This window comes from Mesoplodon densirostris, chromosome 18, assembly GCF_025265405.1.
Source record: "Mesoplodon densirostris isolate mMesDen1 chromosome 18, mMesDen1 primary haplotype, whole genome shotgun sequence".
In the NCBI taxonomy this organism is placed as follows: Eukaryota; Metazoa; Chordata; class Mammalia; order Artiodactyla; family Ziphiidae; genus Mesoplodon; species Mesoplodon densirostris.
Genome location: NC_082678.1, coordinates 14,775,072 through 14,795,256, shown reverse-complemented (window position 1 = coordinate 14,795,256; position 20,185 = coordinate 14,775,072). Strand labels below are relative to the sequence as shown.

At 53.0% G+C, this 20,185-nt stretch overlaps 1 protein-coding gene across 2 annotated transcripts in view; it reads left to right on the top strand.

Annotated features, from left to right (window-relative positions):
• The window catches only part of RPTOR (regulatory associated protein of MTOR complex 1), a 342,733-nt gene that overhangs the window by 300,877 nt on the left and 21,671 nt on the right, over positions 1-20,185 (top strand). For both annotated transcript variants that reach the window (XM_060081126.1, XM_060081127.1), the window contains exons 21-25: positions 5,516-5,634; positions 11,035-11,138; positions 11,751-11,934; positions 13,485-13,595; positions 19,218-19,323. In XM_060081126.1, coding sequence (XP_059937109.1) covers positions 5,516-5,634; positions 11,035-11,138; positions 11,751-11,934; positions 13,485-13,595; positions 19,218-19,323 — 624 coding nt within the window. The remainder of the gene's footprint in view (positions 1-5,515; positions 5,635-11,034; positions 11,139-11,750; positions 11,935-13,484; positions 13,596-19,217; positions 19,324-20,185) is intronic.

The following is a 20,185-nucleotide window of genomic DNA, read 5'->3' as shown; positions in this document are numbered from 1 at the left end:
CCTATCTCCTGCCACAGACCCCCACACCCCGTGCCTGGTACACAGCAGGCACCCCCATAATGTGCACCAGCGTGGGCCGCAGCAGACACCCTGCAGCCTGACACATGTGGGGTCTGATAGCTCCACATGGAGGGAGATTGACCACAAAGGGCTCTGTTCCGAGGAGACAAGCTCCCGTGGCCCTGCTCACTCCTATTCTGGTCAGGCTACCCCGTCTGATGTGAGCGAACTGACTCCTCGTGGTCTTAATTTGTATGTCCCTCGATTATGATGAGGTTGAGCTCACGTGTTCATTGGACTCCTGTGTTCCCACTTCTGCAATCATTTGCAGTATTAGTTACCCTCCTATTTCGTTGGTACTATTTTTCATTAACATTCAGTTCTTGGTTGTTTGCTTGTTTCCATGATAATCCCTCTACCTTAGAGCTCACACTCTCTTGACATCACGTGACAGTGTTAGATATTTCTGACTTGCCGTTGTTGTGATCTGAAGGGGGAGGGCAGTCCAAACGTTCTTGCCAGCGGTACCCATGAGCCTCAAGACTGGTCCTCTGCTGGCCCTAGAAAGGACTCAGGATTCTCATTCCACAAGACGAGTCTGTCTGGGGCCCATAAAGGTCTGAATGGACTGTAGGGTCCAGAGCTGGTCGCCATGCCCCACCCCCAGCAGTACGACCCAGAAAGGGGGATCTTTTTGTCCTTGGCCCTGGGTTGAGGATGTAAGGGGTGAAGAATCGGTGTGGTTTTTTTTGACGCCACATGAGATTGGAGGGTGCAGCCCGCGCCTACCACCCCTGCCGCCTTCCATGTCCTCCAGGGACTTGAGAGCCACGTCAGTGATTCCTTCCTTCACACAAAACCTGACTCCTGAACATTTTTTTACAGGAGAAAACTGAATTTTATCTGTATATGGTTCATATCTTTGAAAACTTCAGTGGGAAAGTTTCACAATGAGCCGGAGCTGGAAGGAGCGTTAAGGAGACAAAGTAGCTGTGCGCCTGAGTGCGCGCGTCCACCTGGAAACCGCGGTGCTTACATAAGTGTTTAAAATTCATAACCTACACCGAATCCCATTACTTGTAGCATTCGCCTGTTTAAAGTCAATTTTTTCTTTCACTTCAACGAAAGAACAGCAATCTCTAGCCTCTTTGACTGAATATTGCAAAAGAGGTTTTCAAAGCCATGGCAACCTAGGACATCCATTCATTCCCATCTTCTCCCAGAAAACTAGCCCCTCCCAGGCTCCCCCTCCATCCCCACTGTCTCCAAAGCACTCGAGGTCTCACCTACTGTGCGAGGTGCTGTCCCCCCATGGGAGCAAAGCCTGATCATGCGTTTCTCCACGTGCCTAAGCATATCTGCCCAATGTCTGTGAATCTGCACTGGTACCCAGCTCTGTCACCACCTTCTGGAATCTTCTTTGATATCTCCTTCCGCATGTTTCTCACCCACTCAGCCATTTGGCCTGACCTCCATGTGTGTCCCCAGTCAGTCCTTTCCATTTCCGCGCCCCCCACCCCAGGACTCGGCCTCGGCTCTCACACCCCACCACCCGTCCAGAGCAGATCCCCCCAACATCAGCTCTGCATGGACCACTGTCTGGCTGACGCCTTCGCAGAAACTCGTTTCCTTTAAAGTCCAAGCTGTGGCCGACACTCAAGACCTTCCTTCTGAGAGCAGCCTGGCCTTCACCATAGCTCCGCCCACTGTGCCCACCACCCCAGGCTGGCCACTGGCCCCCGAATGAGGCCTGGACACCTCTGCCCTTATCCCACATTCCCGCACCCACCTCTCCACACAGCAGTGCTCGCCCATCCCTCTCCACGCTGGCATTCTGCGGCGTCTCAGGAGGCCCTCCCTCACCCATCAGACGCCTTCGTTTTGCACACTAAACCTGCGGCATCACATCGGGCCGTGAAGTTGCCATCTTGATCGACAGGTTTGGTAAAGCTGCTATTTCTTGCTCTTGTGTGTGGCAGGCAGCCTCTCCTCCCTCCATCACCTGCCCTTCTGTCCCTCACCTGTCCACCCGTCACCATCCTGCCCCTCATTCCCTCCCTCCCTCCCTCCCTCCCTCCCTCTCTCTCTGAGCCTCACCCCATTCCTGATGTCCAGAAGTGGGAGTGCAAAGAGTGGGGAAGGGGGGGCCCTGGTGCTTTTGTCTTACCTTGTCCCCCAGGTGAGACACAGGGGAGCCCCTTGAAAGGGTTGTGCCGACACACCGCCCAGTCCAGCCAGGGCTCTGTCCAGTAGGCGAGGGATGAGGTGAGCAGGACCCTCCCAGAGGGGCTCAGAGTCAGGGTCACCAAGAGGGGAAATGCAGAAGCCCCAGGCCCTGGGAGCTGATTCCCAGGGAGGCGCCCAGGCCCGCATCATGCAATAGAGCATCAGGTTTGGTGACCCCTGAGACCCAGGCAACAGGTCACAAGTGACAGCTCCTGCCTCCAGGGGGCTCCACCTTCCTTCTCCAAGCTGCCTTGGCAGCCCCCAGGGACTCTGGGGCCCAGAGTTGGCCACAAAGCTCTGAGCAAATTTTCCTGAGTCCAATGCTATTTAGAAAGTTGTGGCCGTTGCTCTGAAAAATAAATCCTAAAACCATTAGTTATGATCTTTTATTACATTTAGTCTAGACATGAAAATATGCTCTCAGCGCTTAATGGGGAGTTTGGCAAGTGCCAGACACAGCGCCCTGTCTGAGCTGGCTCAACCCAGCGGTAACCCCCATCCCCACAGGAGCTACACCTGCGTTCTCGTCGTTCTAGAGGCCCGAGCTCTGTGCTACACAGATTCAGAACGTTCCAATTTGGAGACGGCAGATGTAAAACCAGGACAGTTCACAGAACAGAGAGGCTGGGGGGGGGGGGGGCGTGGCCAGCCCCAGGAGAGCAGTGACGTGGAGACAGCAATTCCAGGTCCCTGTTCTGTGTTTTCACAAGTAAATCGTATACCATTCACTGTGGTCAAGGACACTACAAAATTAGATTTTTAAAAATTCCCTATTGAATCACAAGCAGAGTGATATCAAAGTCGAAATCTTCTGCAAGAGAGTCAACAATAGTAATAAAAACTGAGATTTTGTAAAGCGAACAGTACCCCTTCCTCATTGCACAGTGCCACGCTGCACCCCTTCCTTACGTTTATACCAAAGGCGCCTTGATTAAGGCTCTTATGGGCTCAAGTGTCTGCTCTGGACCATCACCCTAGTAAGGAGGCCCCTTGGCCCCCACTGTTCCCCCCACTTCCCCACTCTCCGTCTTACCACGGGTCCGTCATCTGTAGTCAAGCAGATTTACTGTGCCCTTCACAGCCCTCTGTCACGGGTCGACTGCTGCCCTGATCACTCTGAGCTCAGAAACAACGGAGGGGAGAGAATTTTGCCCAGTGGCTGTGGTGAGTGTGTGGGGTCTTTGTAGGAACGTCCCATCCGTGGGGCCAGTTCTCCTGTCTGAGTGAGCCACGTCCATGAACGTGCTTCGCCTCGTTCCCCCGTGCGTCGTGAATCGGGACCGTCTGCAGAGTGAGTGTGGAGCGGCTTCTCCCACCTCCTCCTCTAGGGAGACAAGAAATAGCAGTGGCCTGGTGGCCCTTCACCGCAGCAGGTTCCTATGGCAGCCGATCTGCTAGGACAGGAAAGCAGCTTCTAGGAAATTTCCCCGAAGAGATTCCGACTACCTTGACGAACAGTCCTGAGAATTTGTAAATCTGGGCAGCTGTCATGAGCCGTGGCATTTAAGAGTCAAGAGGTTTTTGTTGTATTTCTACACTAAGTAGGGCAGAGGACAGCAAGGAGGACAGGTGTGTGTTTCCATGTGGACTGTTCCCCAGCTCATGGTCCCCTCTGAGCGAGAGTGCGTCTGCCTGACGTTATTCACCAAACGAAGGTCCAAATTTATACTAAACCCAAGTCCCTGGATGTGCCCTCCTGATTCCTGTGGGCCACAAGCTTTCGAGAGTGACTTTCCTCACACACAGTAGGTGCTCAAACGTGCTGATGCACGCATGCCAAGTGAGTACCTGATGGGGCGTTGCTCTGACCATAGAACACTCTTCACCCTCGGTGGCGGGAGATGCTTTCCAGGCCCCGCCTCTTGGAGGTTGGCCTGCGCAGGCAGCTGTGCTCCTGCAGAATTATTTAGAGGCTGCGGCAGCTGTCAGCACCTCTTCCCAGAACCAGGGTGGAAGGATAAGGCGACGGGAGTTTTGTGAACTCTCACTGGGAGGTATTTTGTGTGTGGTGGTCCCCTGGGGAGTGCGGCCACGCCACATGCGAGTGAGGGGTTGGCCTCCTCCAGCTCCATCACCCTGTGAACAGGCGGGTGTGCGGCGGGCAGGCCCTGCAAACGTAGACACCACAGTCCCTGTGGAAAGGGGACTGGGACCCTGTCGCCTCCTGTTACGAATGAGAGGGTGTCAGGTGTGGTGAGCTAGGACTTGTCCGTAAGCATCGATGTAGGACACACCCGAGAAGCTGACCTTTATTCTAAACCTTCGTCCAGTCCCTCTTCTGTGATTTGAATGTTGTATAAAACCCTTTGAACAATGGTGTCCATCAGGAAACACTGTCCTCCAGTGGCCCTTTTTGTGTTTAAATTCTTCGTAACTAGAGGGACTTCGTTAACTAGGGGCTGGCTGGTCAGATGGCATGCGATCACAGCTTGTTTGAAATCCTCTTTTACTCCCTGTCTGTCGTTGAACAAGCACTTGCTTTTCAACAAACCAATCGTCCAGCTTCCCCCAAATAAAAAGGATGCAGTGGTATACGGCGGCCTCCTCATTCGGCCGCGTGCATTCAAACTCTTCATCCTTTGGTTGCTGGGCCTTGCTGTCCTCTGTAAAGCCTGGGGTGATGCCTGCAACCAGGACAGTGAGGTTAAATAGGACTGAGCCGCCTTCCCTGGGGGTGGCCTCCCATCCCTCATAAATGTTCCTTCCCTTTCCTTCGGATCCACGATTTACCCCATCTGTGTTTATGTCCCATCTCATCTGCCTTGGCACCCAGGCACTCGGCATGCCCTAGTGTGGAGAGCACACTCGGGAGGTGCTGGATGCCTGGGGAGGTCCCGGGGAGTGTGGGCAGAAGACTCAGTGAGTCACCGAGACCAGAGCAGCCCATGAATGCAGAGGGAGGTGTGGACGGGGACTCAGCCAACATTCTCCACTCGCGTGGGCCATGACAGCTCCTATAAATCTAGGCATTAAATCCAGTGCTGGATAGTACTCTCCAGTCAGCCAAGGCCTGAAAGGAAGTCCTGCCCTTTTCTAACTTTTCCTTCTAGAAAGATCCAGCCGCAGGAGGTGAAATTGTGTGATCAAGCCTGTTCACCAACCTGGGATTTCTGAATCTCTGGGCCCCTTATCAGATAACAAAACCGGAACTTCCTGTAACCCCAGCTCTTCTAAGTGTCCACCCCTGATGCATGGTTAGGTCTTCAGAAGAGGGAGCTACCCCAGAAGCCGCCCCAGTGTGCAGTGGCAGCTCCTTGTTGCTAAAACAGCTCCCATTTCTCTTTCCTAGGAGTTTCATTCAATAGTGTTTACACTCAAATTTGGAGAGTCTTGCTACATCTGGCTGCGGATCCCTATCCAGATGTTTCCGATTTGGCTATGAAAGTGCTCAACAGCATCGCCTACAAGGTACGTGCGAAGGGCGTTCTCTGTGAAGCTCTCAGGACCCTGGTTTTCAGTTACGAATATTCAAGCAGAGAACTCCAGGCATGTTCAGGTCTACGCATGGTTTAGGTTTAGAAACTTTGAACGAGCGTTTTGAATCCAGAGATTCACAATATAGGCTAAATTCCATGTGCATGTAGCTTCAGTGGGGGCATGTGTCACTGCTTCTGTACACCCACATCAGGGCAGCAGGAAATTAGGTGAGGACATCTGTGTGACCTGTAGTGTAGTGATGTCCTCTTTTTCATTCCTGGCACCAGTAATGTACAACTTCTCTTATTCATGACTATTTCTGGCTAAAGGTACCTCTTCAAAGAACCAGCTTTTGGTTTCATTAGTGTACAGTTGACTTCTGAACAACACAGAGGTTAGGGACACCAACCCTGACCCCCCGCAGTCAAAAATCAGCCTTTCCCATTCATGTCTCCACATCCCTGAATTCTGTAGTACTGCAGTGTGTGTTTATTGAGAAACGTGTATAAGTGGACCCGTGTGGTTCAAACCCACGTTGTCTAAGAGTCAGCTGTGTTTCTCTGTTGTTTTTCATTCTGTGTTTTATTGATCCCTGCTTTTATATATATTGCTTCATTTCTTCTGCTTACTCTCAGTTTAATTTGCTCTTCTGATTCTAGTTTCTTAAGATGGAAGCTTAGGTCATTGATTTTAGTCCTTTTTTCTTTAGGGACTGTAAACTCTCCCAGTTCTTTTTGTGAGCTCTGGGAATTATTTGGCCTTTCAGTGGTTCTTGCCCCTCCCTCATGGGTTTTCACGCCACCCCCAAGCAGAAAGTACTCACAGATTTGAGGGGCCTCCCCTGCAGACCCTAGAAGCCCTCTCCTCTCTGCCCTGCAGATTCCAGCCACCTAGGCTTCCATGTCACTCCGATTGGTCTCCTCTGCTAGCTGCACTGCTGCACTCTTGTCTGGATACCCTTCCCCCACCACAGCCGGGTCTGCAGGAAACCGACTGCAGGCCAGGAGCTGCGCGATGATTTCCCTTCTCTCAACAGTACCCGGTGCCCAATGTCCGAAAACAGCTGTTTCTCTTTTTTTTTTTTTCTGTTTTCCGGCTGTTTATGGAAGTTGGACAGTTTACATGCAGTTAATCTTTCATGAATGGAACAATAATGAATGCCGCAAAGAAGTCATTTGTTATAGCATTTTTAAAGACTTTTGTAACTTTTTGATTAAATTTTAGGCTTGCAGACAAGTTACAGGAAAAGTACAGGGAAATATTGTCGCGTGTCACAGTTTACCTGGCGTGTCTCTATCCTCATCTGGCCCTAATCACTAACAAGGGGTCGTCCTCAGGCTGCCACTTGCCTGAAGGCACGTGGCCTAATCATAGCTTCACTCCTGGTCTGTTACTTTTCCAAACTGGTTATCAAGCCCTCCTATTTGCTTCTGCCTCACTGGGGTTGGCCTCGCACGTAGCCCAACCTCCTGCAGCACCTGGCCTGCTGTTGGCACCATATTTGTGTGGTGTTCGATTCCCTCACCGACATTATTCTTCACTGGTGAGGTTCTGTCTTTTCCTGGCTGATTGAATCATCTCATTGTCTGTGGCTGCTACTTCAGCTCCTGGTAGCATCACAAGTAGTAATAACACAGCCTCATCGTGTACCCAGTCTTAAAGTGCTGTAGCAGTCAACTTCCTCTTCCTCCTTAAAGAAGCAATGAGGATAATTCAGGAACACACTCTGGGTTTAACCCCAGCCTGTGGTCACACATGTGACTCTCTCTGAAAGCAGAGACTCCTAGGTACACAGTGTTCGCTGCACTTCCTGCCTGTGAGCACTGCCAGCCTCATGGCTAAAGTGTTGGGCATTACTGTTGGCCGACTCGGGACTATCAGGTAGTTTATTCCACTCTGACCTCCCCTTGCGCCCAGTGAGCGCCTCGCCCACTTTCTTCATCATCCGCCTGCGTGACTCACCACAAAGGCACCTGAATGCTGTTCCATCCTCAGGGAGTGTGGAGTCTTCTCAATGTCTATAGAAAAGAGGCCAGTGAATTAAGTTAATGTTTTCATTCTGTAATACAAAACTAAGAAATAGTCTAATCATCTGCTTTTTCAACTAAGAATAGGATTGATTCAAAAATTAAACTTTTCTAAAATATATGTTTGTTACAACATATTAGGGCCTGTGACCAAGGGAGGGAGGAAGTACAGTCTTGGGGAAAGAAACAGAGGAAAAGGAAGGAGGTCCTGGAGAAAGGCACAGCGGACTCGAGTGAGTGTCATCCTCCTCGTCTGTGAAAATGGAGCCTCCCTGCTGTGCCCGGTCCTGGCCTCACTGATGCGAGTTCCCCTCCTGCGAGGCCGAGGATTGAGGGCACCCAGGCCCCCAGGAGTGCGGCTCTCCCAAGTGCCAGCTAATTCATCACAGTCACCACCATTGCTTTAAGTGAATTCTACCTGGGACTTAGAGTCCAAAAGAAAGTTTATATTATTTATCTAGGAAATGTGGTTTACAGAAAAATCACTTTTTAGATAGAGTCACGTGCTTTCATAGGTGTCCATTCTCAGTGCTCCAGCAACCAGGGCCTCTGCCTCATGCTTAGCCCAGAATTAACTGTAGACGATCCTTTGGGGAATCACCTCCTCCCACATGAATCCAGATCTTTGGTATGCAGTTAACAGGGACTTTTCTGAAATACTCCATCCCCCAAGAGAGAGCAGCCAAAAGCCTCCGTTGGTGTCCTAAACCCTGACTGTGTCGAGATCCAGTTGGGAAACTTGCTGTCCTCATCACCTCTGTAGGGTGTCTTCTCTGCACTGGATCAGACTTTCCCGCATCCCTGTGACGCGACGTGTTCTAGTGGAAGATCTGCAGAGTAAGAAAGCGCTGGGAGCGGGAGACAGAGGGGGCGTCTTATTGCGGCCCCAGGCTCCCGTTACAGCGACCACCCCCATTAACTGCACGGGGGCGGGGAGCACAGGTGGGGCTGTGTGCGTGTCCCTGCAAATCGTTTCTGTGTTTGCACTGGGCTAAGAGGGTACATCTGACCTAGAATCCGACTAACAAGGTGTTTGCCACTCTCTAAAAAGTTGGCTTGTAGCCCTAATCATGACCTCCCACTGCTGCCCCTCCTCTTCTGGACTCAACACTTGTTGGGAAGGGAACTTACCTCGGGCCTTCATCAAAGCGCGTCTGCTGGTCCAGTGACTCCAGTGCAGCATCATGGAGGAAGAATGACAGGGTGTTGACGCCGTGAGAACAATGGGCAAGTGTGCTCGCAGTGGATGGGGCTCGCGGTGGGGTCCTGGGGTCTCTCGGACCCACGCCCCATCTTCCTCCATATACAGCCCAAACCTGACAGCCAGCAAGCACACTGGTGTTTCTCTGTTACCCTTTCCTGGCGGTGTGCTCTCTGTGTGAAACGGCGACTGGAACCAGCACAGAAAGGGGCCTTCCTGGAGGGCATCTCCCACAACCTGCTCCCGGAGCAGCCTCCATCCACACCAATCCAACGGACAGGCGGGTCTGCATGGCCACCCCCGACTCATGCTCGCCACTGCAGCACCGCTGCAGTGAATGTTTGTTGCACAAATAGGAAACGTTAAGCAAAGAAGCTTCATCTAAGCCTGAAACCCTAGGATCGATCACCAGTCATGGGGCCTCCCCAACCAGTGACATGCCCACCCCTCAGGATTTCCAGAACAGATGCAAAACTAGAGCTGTGTGCAGCAGCCGTCAGTGTGAACTGCATTAAAAAATCATGGCTGTCTTCTTTGCCCTCGAGGCTGAGACAGAACAAGCCAGGGCTGTGCCACCTCCACCCCCCAGGAAGAGCAGGGAAGCAGAGTTAGTCACCACAGGCCCCCGCGCTTCTTCCCTTTTGGAGCCTCCTTGGAGGAGAGCAGTCGGGGTGGGGGTCTTGGGGGAGATCAGCACCGTGGGCTCCAGCTCAGGCAGCGGCAGAGCCTCTGTGCTCAGGGAAACTTTGAAAGGTCGTGGATTCAGCCGAAGTCTGCATTTCAACCCCAAAGTTTTCTGTCTCTCCTCATCACCTCCCACTGATTTTCTAGAAATTTTGAGGAGACACATACTCAGTTTATAGTTTCTTAACTTAAATTTCTTTTCTCCTTTTAGACCTCTTAAGGGATCATTTGGCTCTCAGGCTTTGTTGAGGTTGTGCGTGTGTGGAGGCCAAATAATTTAAATACCAAAGCAAAACAAACACAAACAATACAACTTTTATAATTCAAAAAATAAAAAACAGTTTTTATAGGCTGGTTATGATTCAGTTCTTGCTGTTTGCATTTCAAAGTGAAGGATTATCTGGGAAACATTGGTATTATGTTGGTGGTTTTGTATTCTGTAATTTTGTACCTGTCAGCTGAATATAGGTATGGCCTTCCTAACTGCTGAGAGCATAAGCCAGAATTTGAGGGTCTTCTGTAAGTAGCCAGTCCAGGGTTGCCCTGGAGCATCACCCCATGAAGGTCGAGGCTCCGCCCATCTCGCTGGGTGACACCCAATCTTCGAGAACTGAGCCTGGCACCAGCCACACTCGGGCAAGGGGTGGCCAACAGCCGCCATTCCTGTTCTCTTCCTGCCAGAGTGGTGCCCCCTCCACAGCATCAGCCCCTTTCTGGTCCTTTCACCCTGGATGTCCAGATCTAGCAGGCCCATCCAGCTGTCCAGCCCTCAGAACAGAAGTCCAGGAAAGAACTTGGCGTCAGTGGGTCCACCAGCAGCTAAGCAGTGACACCCCTGTTTGCTTATTGTCTCCTCCACCATTTTAAAAAATCACAACAAAGCTGCTTCCCTCCTGACTGCCAGCCCAGGCTGCACAGACCCTCTGCCGGGTAAAATGTCAAACCTGCACGTGATCATGGGAAGAAGTGCACAGACCTGGGTCTTGTCTCCATTCACAAAATGCTGCACCCAAGGTGCTGTTTTGAGCCTGTGCCGAAATATGACAACGAACAACCGAGGCTGAGGCTAGGCAGGCTCCTTCCCAAGTGCCAGCTCCGCCCAGGAAGCTGCTCCCTCCAGTGGAGCTCCTGCCATGAGAGGGAGCCTGGAGAGCCTTCTCCCCAACTTCCAGACCACCCCACTCCTCATTAGTCCCGGTGCAGTTTTGTGACAGTGTTTCGGGGCGGGGGGCGTCCTTGGACCCTCACGGGACCAGGTGAATACCTTCCAGAAAGGCAACAGAATATCATTTTATCTAGAGGGTAACATTTGCGGGGAAAATTTTAACTGGGACCTTCCATTCATATGAGATTTCCTCAGCCAAAAGCCCTTTTCTGTGATTTTGAATCCACTCAAAAGCAGCCACCAGCCTGTGCTTGTCTTGTAGCCTCAGGTTGTCACAGTGACCACCCACCTCACTTGTCCCTTTGTTCCTTCAGGCCACAGTGAACGCCCGGCCTCAGCGCATCCTCACCACCTCTTCCCTCACTCAGTCGGCACCCGCCAGCCCCACCAACAAGGGCATCCACATCCACCAGGCGGGGTGAGTGGTGGGCAGCTGCCCTCCGGGGTCTGGGGAGGTTCCCAGCACGGCCTCCCCCCGCCTCCCCCTCCCTCTCCAGCCTGCAGGCTCTCTCTCACCCCGACATCTTCTCATCTGAGCCCCTCCTAGAATCCTTTCCTACCTTTATCTGCACAATTGTGACAACAAAAGTTGACCTGAACCTGACTCCATTCAGAATTTTATCAGAGAGGGTCCGTGTCTTCCAAAGAGTGACCAGCAGGGTGGAACCTTCCACTTAATCAGTGTTCACAGAGCTGTGCACTGGATCTCAGGGGAGTAGGCGTGCCCTGCACCCTCCTGGAGCCTACTCAAAGTCCTGACCGAGCTTGCCTCCGGCTGCATTGGTTTTCAGGGGAAGATGGTTCTTAGAACCTGCAGGCAGAAGCTAGAAGGGGTCATGAATTCAGCATCAGCAGCTCAGGTTTGGAAGTCACGTTGACAAGCCATGCGATTGAGGATGGTCCGAGCTGGTGACCCTGGGCCTATTTGCAGGCTCTGGGAGTGGGCAGTACCAGGGGAAGTTGCTTAGGGTTTGGTTTCAAAGGAGTGGGCTCTGGGTAAAACACAGTGTTTCTTTTTTCCCGACGGCAGAGGCTCCCCGCCAACATCCAGTGCAAGCAGCTCCAGCCTGACCAATGACGTGGCCAAGCAGCCGGTCAGCCGAGACCTGCCTGCGGGCCGGCCGGGCACCACAGGCCCCGTGGCAGTGCAGTACACACCCCACTCCCACCAGTTCCCCCGGACACGGAAGATGTTCGACAAGGGCCCAGACCAGGTACAGATGTGGTTTTAAACACTAACTCTAATGGGCTTGGGTGCTGGGACGTTCGCTCCTGAGAGGAGAGGCACCACCTCGGGCGACAGGGTGCACGTGGCCTCGGCCCGGGTGCAGAATGCAGGATACCACCAATGGCTCTGGGCTCCTCGCCCCCACGTCTGGGCAGATATCGCAGGGTGTCCCTCTTCCTCCTGCAGCCAGCCCCTTGTTCTGGGTTCACTCTTGGCAGCTTCCATGTAACAAGCAGCACATGGGCTGATTGGCTTTTTCCCTTCTCAATCAATAGCATTTGTCTCCACTAAACGTGGCAGCTGCTCCACAGAAGCGCTTGTTCTGACAGGTTGTTTGCTTTTTCCACCAACATTCAATTATGCCCTGTAGGTGGGTGTGGTCTCAGCCGCTAAGTTAAACGAGGCCGTTCAGGAGAGGGAGGAATTGGCGTCCTTGTTTGTCAGGGTTGTGAGAACACATAACAGGGTGGACACAAAAGCTGGGGCCTCGTGTCTTGTCCAGACTGCTTGCCACTGTCCTGGCCAAGCACAAACGGCATAGCGAGGGTGTTCTGGATGTGCCAAGGACACGTCTCAGCTCACCAGTGACCGGCAGTTTTAACAGGAAAGTCACAGCAGCCTGCACCCTGACTTTGGAGCTAGATGCGGGTGTTGGGGATGGACAGGTGTCCACACCTGCCACTGGCCCCACCCACCTGGCTTTGGAGCTGCCTGCTCCCCTCGCCTCGATGGCTGAGGAACAAAAACGGCCACAATGCCAGGTGCCAGGTTTAGCCTCCCGGCTGGACCCTACATGGGGCAGCCAGGCAGCAGCGGCTGGACCATGATCCGTGGGTCCTGGCCCAGCAGAGCTGCGAGGTGGCGGCAGGCGTCTGCGGTTCCCCTGTCAGGCGGGAGGTAAGACCTTATCGCTGACCCCATCTGTGGGACTTTCCACCCAGCGCATCTCCCTGGGTAGCGGGGGCTCCTCTGTGAGGCACTTCTCATGCCCAGCCACGTGCAGTGAGGCAAACCCCTGCTCCGCCATCCTGGCCCCCATTGGTTCTGCAGCAGGGAACAAACTGAACCATTGTCCCAGTGAGCAGAGCCACATGTTTTAAGTTTTAATGCTTAGAAGTCCCAGTTGGCCCAAGCTCTACTGTGCTCTTATCCAGGAGCCAGAGGATAGGCCAAGGTCCTATGTGTATGACTGGCCTGGTGGGAGCGGCGGCCCTGGGACCAGGCCGCAAAGACCTTGTGGGGCTGCTGACTCAGATGACAAGTGTCAGGGACTTTGCAGCCCAGGCCACCTCAGCCGGCCCTGGGGGATGCTCGGCCTCTGAGCGCAGACTCGGAGCCCTGTCCTGACAGTCGGGGTTCCTTGGGCACCAGGACGCAGAAGTGAGGGGACCATGGAGATATTGCCCTCAGAAGCCTGACCCCTGTGCCTTGGTCTCCGGGGATGGACTGTCTCGAGCTCACAGAGAAGTTCGGGGATGACGTGACTAACTCTGTTTCTGTCTTCTCCTCCCCTCCTCCTTTCCAAATGCCCCGAAGACCACTGACGACCCGGATGATGCTGCCGGGCACAAAAGTTTCATCTCGGCCACAATGCAGACAGGGTTCTGCGACTGGAGCGCGCGGTACTTCGCCCAGCCTGTCATGAAGGTAGTGGTGTGTCGGCAGCTCTCAGGGTTTAAAGCCAGAATCCCCTGGCATGCACTGCCCCCATCTCCTCAGCAAACGCACACAGGACTCCAGAGCCCCGGCCTCAGGCCTGGGTGTCTGAACCCCTCTACTCTGAGCTCAAGGTCTGATCCCCACTGGTTTGCTCGCTGTGACCCTCGGGGGCCACATGCTGTGACTCCTCTATCAGCCCAGGTGCAGTCGCGCAGGCCCTGCCCTGAGCCGTGGCCCGGGGCAGGTGCCGGCTGCACAGGGCCCTGCTGTGCCCACTGGCCTCCTGTCCCACCGAGGGTGGCTGTTGAGGGGACGCCAGATTACTGTCATGGTAGCTGGTATTAACAGGTAAAAAAGGGTAAAAGAAACAGACCTCACTTACCTGCCTTTTCCGAGCTTGCCAGTATAAAATGTGCCATTTTGTCTTGATTAGCAAGGTCATCCAGGTGGTCCCCAGGCCTCACTTGGGCCGCTTCTGGCTTTGGGGACTGTTGGACTAAGCTAGCTGACTGGGGTAATCTGGCTTATTCCAGGACACTGCCTTCCAGGTTTGATGACGTGACGTGTGTCCTCTTGCTACAGACTCAGGCCACACGTTCAGGGTGCCAGGGTGAGACAGGGCAATGCTGTCAGAGCTGAACCTTCGTGCCCGTCTTTCTGCAGGGAGTGCTGCAGGGGTTCATTTTAGACTTTGCTAGTCTAAAGCACGTTCTTACAAAACCACCTTCCTCTTCCCTCATAGATAATGGAAAATCGAAAACTGCAGTCTATTCTTACTTGTATGTCAAGCTACATATCCAAGTAATTTCCAGGAAGAGTATTTGGACTCTATTACAACTTTTCTCCGGCCTTCCTGTTTCCCTGTAGTGATACTGATTTTTGTCAGTTACAACACAGAATAACGGCTGTCAGTGCCTGAGGCAGGTGACAGAGTTCTAATTTATCAAGCCCCGTTGCTGAAAAGGAGAAGCACTCTCTCAGTAGCGAAAACTAGGATCCACGTAAATGTCCAACAGGAGAAGAATGGTTAAAAAAGGATGAAGTATTTGATACGATATTATTGGAACTATTAAAAAATAAAGCTTTGAAATCAGTAACAAGAAAATGCTCATGATGAAATTTCTTTAAAAGGGAAAAAAAAACAGGACATAAACTGGCCACAGGATGGCCACACTTAGCACGAAGTACCTTTATAATCAGGAAAAAATATATTAAAGAAATGACCCAGGGACTTTCCTGGTGGCGCAGTGGTTAAGAATCTGCCTGCCAATGCAGGGGACAAGGGTTCGAGCCCTGGTCCAGGAAGATCCCACATGCCGCAGAGCAACTAAGCCCGTGCGCCACAACTGCTGAGCCTGCGTGCCACAACTACTGAAGCCCGCACACCTAGAGTCCGTGCTCCTCGACAAGAGAAGCCACCGCCATGAGAAGCCCACGCACGGCAACAAAGAGTAGCCCCCACTTGCTTCAACTAGAGAAAGCCCGCGTGCAGAAACGAAGACCCAACACAGCCAAAAATAAATAAATAAATTTTTAAAATAATAAAGAAATGACCCCAAGAGATCATTGAGGCCTGTTACAGTCAACCAAGTGTGTTGTCCATGCCAGGGTCGGCCTGCTCCTGCTGACCTGTCCGCCCGCAGACAGGACATCTCAGGCTCCTCTGGCTAAGGAAGGAGGGAGTAGGCAAACACCGGAATTTGTCCCAGGAGACAGTTCATCACTGGTGCTGTAGGTAGCGAGTTGTCCTTTAGATCTGTGGTACATACCATCTGCTTGAAAGTTAAGGGCATTTAGTCTAATAGTAATGGAAGTTCAGTTTCGTTGATACAGTCTCCTGCTTAAGGCAAGTGCGGTCAAGTGACTTGGACTCTAGGTGGTTGGTCTGCCATCTCACTGAAACGGCAGCAACTGTAAAGTCTCGGAAGCTACTTGGTGGGGTGCTGAGCGGCTGTCCTTGAAGTCTCCGGGGGTGCCTGTTCTCAGTCATCTACCTGTGGGGAGAAGTGGCATAGGTAATCCAAAACACGTTTCTCTTAAACTTAGAAATGAACTTGACTTTTCCCTAAGGATTTGCTTTCCTTTCCTCAGCACCGAGTACTCAGACTCAGAGTGCAGGTGCCCTCCAGGAGCGCACGTCAGCTGACCGCGGGGGGAGGCTCTGCAGGCGAGGGCCGCGGTTTGTGGGGACCTCTACTTACGTGTTTACGTGTTTCACTCAGATGCAGACCCACAGCCACCACTGGAAAAGGCGAAACAAAGCTGCAGGGACAGAGAACAGAGGGCAGGGTGTTGGGCTGGGGCTGGGGGGAGGGCTTGACTACAGAGGGCACGTGGCAGTTTGAGGTGTGGGGGACTGTTCAACATGCTCACTGTGGTGGTGGTTACATACTGTGCCCCAAAGGGTGAAGTTTAATGCATGTGAACTGTATCTCGGTCACCCTGATGCTTTACGAGAAGTGTGGCCTGATGATGAAAACGCCCATATTTGGGTATCAGTACCTGCAGTGAACTGTGATCTGCACTTCAGAGCTTTTTCCTTGGCAGTCAGTGGTCTTCACCCCTTAGATGTCGTGCCCAGAGGTGGCGGGTTGAACCGGGTCAGCCCGCAGCCAGTGCACACCCTCCCGGCACTGCTGACCCCCTGTCATTATTTGGGGAGGGTGTTTGTTATTAAACGAGGTGAGAGGCAAGCACAGAGTACTCTGTCCTGGACAGAACTCACTTTGTTTCTGGTGGGAACCCAGGGAGCTCGGTGTCTGAGAATTTAGCATTGACATCATGAGCCTTCCCCAGGGGTCATGCTGCAATCCTGATAGTCACGTGCCTGTCATGAATTTTATCCCGTGCACTTGAACCCCTTTAAATTCAAAGGCATTGAGGGTAAGACCCAGCCCTGTGATTCACAAATTCATCATATGAGAACCTGCTCCACGTGGAAAAGCCCGCCCTCAGGCTTCTGCAGACCCTCTGGTCTTCCTTTGTTCCCAAGCCCAGCCTGCCCCAGTGACAGACAAGGAGCGAGGAGGACACCCTCACCAGCCGTCAGCCGCCAGCTCCTCGGGAGGCTTCAGGAGGCTTCAGCACCGTAATTGGTTTCTGTTTGAGGAGAAGCCAGGAGGTGTTAGGAATCCGAGGAGTGTCGTGATCCTAATCATGTAACACTATTTCCCACACCCACGTCCCTCCAGCTCTGCTTAGAGGAAAGCGCAGCACAGTGTGGGTCTGGGCTTTTGTTTAGTCAGAAGCTTTTGTTCAGCCTGCAGAGCCATGGCGGGAGGGGAGGAGCACATGAGGGGATGATTAAGAAAGGCTGAGTGGGAAATCGTCTGTCTGGTCCCTCCGTCCATCCTTGTCCATCCCGGCCGGCCAACGCCGGCTGCTTCTCATGGCCTCTTCTGCTCTCTTGTCCTCTCCTCGTCTCCACCCTCGCCTCCCACACTGTCCCACTGCTGTCCGCCCCTGCTTGTCCTAGTGCTTCATGGCGATTATCCCCAAGACGATGCATGCACTGGTTCCTGGGCTGCGGTTTAGTTCAGTTCAGTTCTGCAAGTCCTTCTCTGAGCTCAGCAGAGCCTGTATGCCCGTGGGACCGCTCCCGGGAGCGCCACGCTCTGCTGCTTAGGACTCAGCCCAGGGCAGTGATGCCCGGCTGTGCCGTGGAGGTCAGCCTGTCTGTGGCCCCAAGGCACGTGTGGCCGCACTCCCATGTGCAGCTGCCTCCCATCTCCCTTCCTTCCTCCCGCCTGCCCCTGCCATGGGGAGTGCAGTCCAGAACTTCATGCCTGCCTGTCCCACTCCCTTCCTGCTTGTCTAGACCCTTTCTCTAATTTATTCCTGCAGAAACGAGAGATTCATTCAGGTGCAGTCTCAGTCTTTTCATGTGGGGTTTTCTTATTATTGTTCTACGTTATTGGTTATTTGTTATTTGTTTTCAAATAATCTCTGGATTGTCATGAAACAAAACCAGCTGGTAAAAACCCACCGTCTATCCCAAGTACCTTCGTGGGGTTATGTCTACAGCACTAACTGTGCTCTGGAGGCTCTGGGTGACTTTTCTTCGGTTGTCTCTGTGTCAGGATATCTTTGCTGTTTTGCTGGGTGTAGTTTTGTGATTTTTAAGAGAAAAAAAGACAGGAGTGTAGCAGTGAAATGCTGGAACACAGAGGCCTCGGCACCTGTGCACAGGGACGAGGTGAGGTTTGGGGTTGTTCATTTGTGATCAGAGATAACACAGAGCATTCTAGGAGAAGACACGAAAGTGCTCCATGACCATTTCATGTAATAACTGCCTAAAACGTGAGCTGAACTCCTCTCCGTGTAGACGTTACCTCATTTCTCAGCCACACTTACACACAGGCACGTGCACGTGACCACGTTCACCGTCCTTCATCCTGATGCTTTCTCCAGGATGAATATGGGCTCCTTCTGCCTGTGTGGTGTTACCTGGCTGAGTACAAGGCTGGTTAACTCAGCCAAGAGGAAGTAGGGTTTTTCCTAGTTTATTTGATTCTTTTTGTATTTTGGGATTTTACAACTCTGAGTTTTCAAGCAGGGAACCAGAGTTAGCCAGACTGACTGTGTGATTTAGGAGATACATCTTTTTTACATGACAAGTGATTGTTATGAATAAAGGAGACTTAAATCCTAACTTATTATTTGCTAAGTGTGGCCCTCTCCTAGGCACACCCATCCGTAGCCCACATGCACCCACACCATGCACACACGCCAGCCATGAAGCAAGAAGAGCCCTTATCCAGGAAAGGGGACTGTTCCAGCATCCATATACTTCACGTGCAGATAAACTCTGTCTCTTGAAAGCTGATTAGGGAGGGCAGAAGTTCTCTGGCATAGGGTCGAAGCTCCTTCCTCAATCTCCACCTATGCGGAATCCGATGCCAGCTTCACCCTCTGCTGCATTAGGTGGAGTGGGGCGGGCAGCAACTCCCAGAGAAGATCCCACCCTCAGGCCCAGCCTGCCTCTCGCAGCTGTCATGGGATAGCCATGCCCTGGCTGCTCTCCTCTGTCACTTCTCATGAGCTCGTTCATCTTCTAACCAGATGCCTCAGTTCCCTTTGGCATCAAAGAATAAAAGCAAAAGTCTCTGAGCACAGCCCATCTTTTTCTGATTTTGCATTTAAGGGTAAGAAGGTGCAAATTTAGTGTCTGGCACAGCAGGGCCCTTGGTGTCCCCTCCTGCAGAAAACACCCAGCCCTTATCCCTGGACCTCCCCTCAAAATCTGTCTGCTTTGAAAGCAGCCCCCCTGCTGCCCTGTAAGAGTGCAAGGGCTTCTGGCTTCCACAGTTGGGCCGTTGTGGGGGCAGGGGTTTCCTAAGTCTCCACTCCGCATCCCAGCGCCGGCCAGCCCTCCCCCAACCCGGTCCCAGGTCTCAGAGCCTCTAAGCCCAGTGGCCAGCAGTGAGCGGCACTCCCAGCATAGAGAGGGAAGCTGCTTTGGGGATTCAGTGACCAACCTCTGACTGTAATGCTCTGCTCTGGACTGCGGTAGGGCACTGGATACTGGGCTGACCAGAGAACCCAGATTCTTTAGCACCTGTGGAGGAGGAATGCTCTTATCTGGAAATAATTGTTTTTTTATTGTTGAAGATCCCGGAAGAGCATGACCTGGAGAGTCAGATCCGCAAGGAGCGAGAGTGGCGGTTTCTGCGAAACACCCGCGTCAGGAAGCAGGCGCAGCAGCTCATCCAGAAGGGTAAGCAGTGTCCCCAGGGGCCACCGCGGTCGTTGAGCAGGTGCCCACCCGCCCTTGTGCAGGGGAGGAGTGAGGCTGGCGGAGATGCTTGAGGGAGGGAGGAGTGCCAAGGTGGGGGCACCACCCGCCTGCCTGACAAGGCCTGGTCCCGGGAGACTCTGTGCCTTTGCCCTCAGGGACACTTGGAAGCTCTCTGGGATCATCGTCCAGGGAAGCTCCTGTCTTGACTGGCAGCTTCTGGACAATTGTGTCTTCTGCCTTTTGTCGTTTCCAGAGAGGAAGGGGCAAGCCCTCCGCAGGCCCTGGGGTCCACGGCGGAGTGGGCCTGTGTCCTCCCCGTGGGGACAGAAGACAAACACCAGGCCCTGGCTGTGTTTACCTGGACCCCACCAGGCCCCCAAATAATTGCTCTCTATCACCCAAAGCTGTGTATCAGTCACATTTCGACCAAACCTTTTACTAAATTTGCCAACAGATGCCCAAGCCGCCCACTTTGCATGCCCCCCAGCCCCACCCCACCCCCACCCCCGGTGAAGTGGCAGTGAGCAGCACGGACACATGGGCTGCCATAGGGAGGGCTGCTGGGCCGCGGGTCCTCCTCATCTTGGCTGCAGCAGCCCCCCAGGCACTGAAGCAGGGTGGGAGGGGGCAGCTGAGGGCCTCCACCCTGTGATCAGGACAGGGACAGAGTACTGGGCCCCTCACCACCCACCCAGGGACGAGCCTCTCTCCTCTCCCTCTCCCAGCAGTACAGCCCCTGCTGGCCTGGGAACCGACCCAGTCCCACAGCTGTGAGTGCACAGGGTGTGGGCTGGTCTTTTGGCTCTGCCTGAGCCCTCATTGCTGGGCCAGCTTTGGGCGG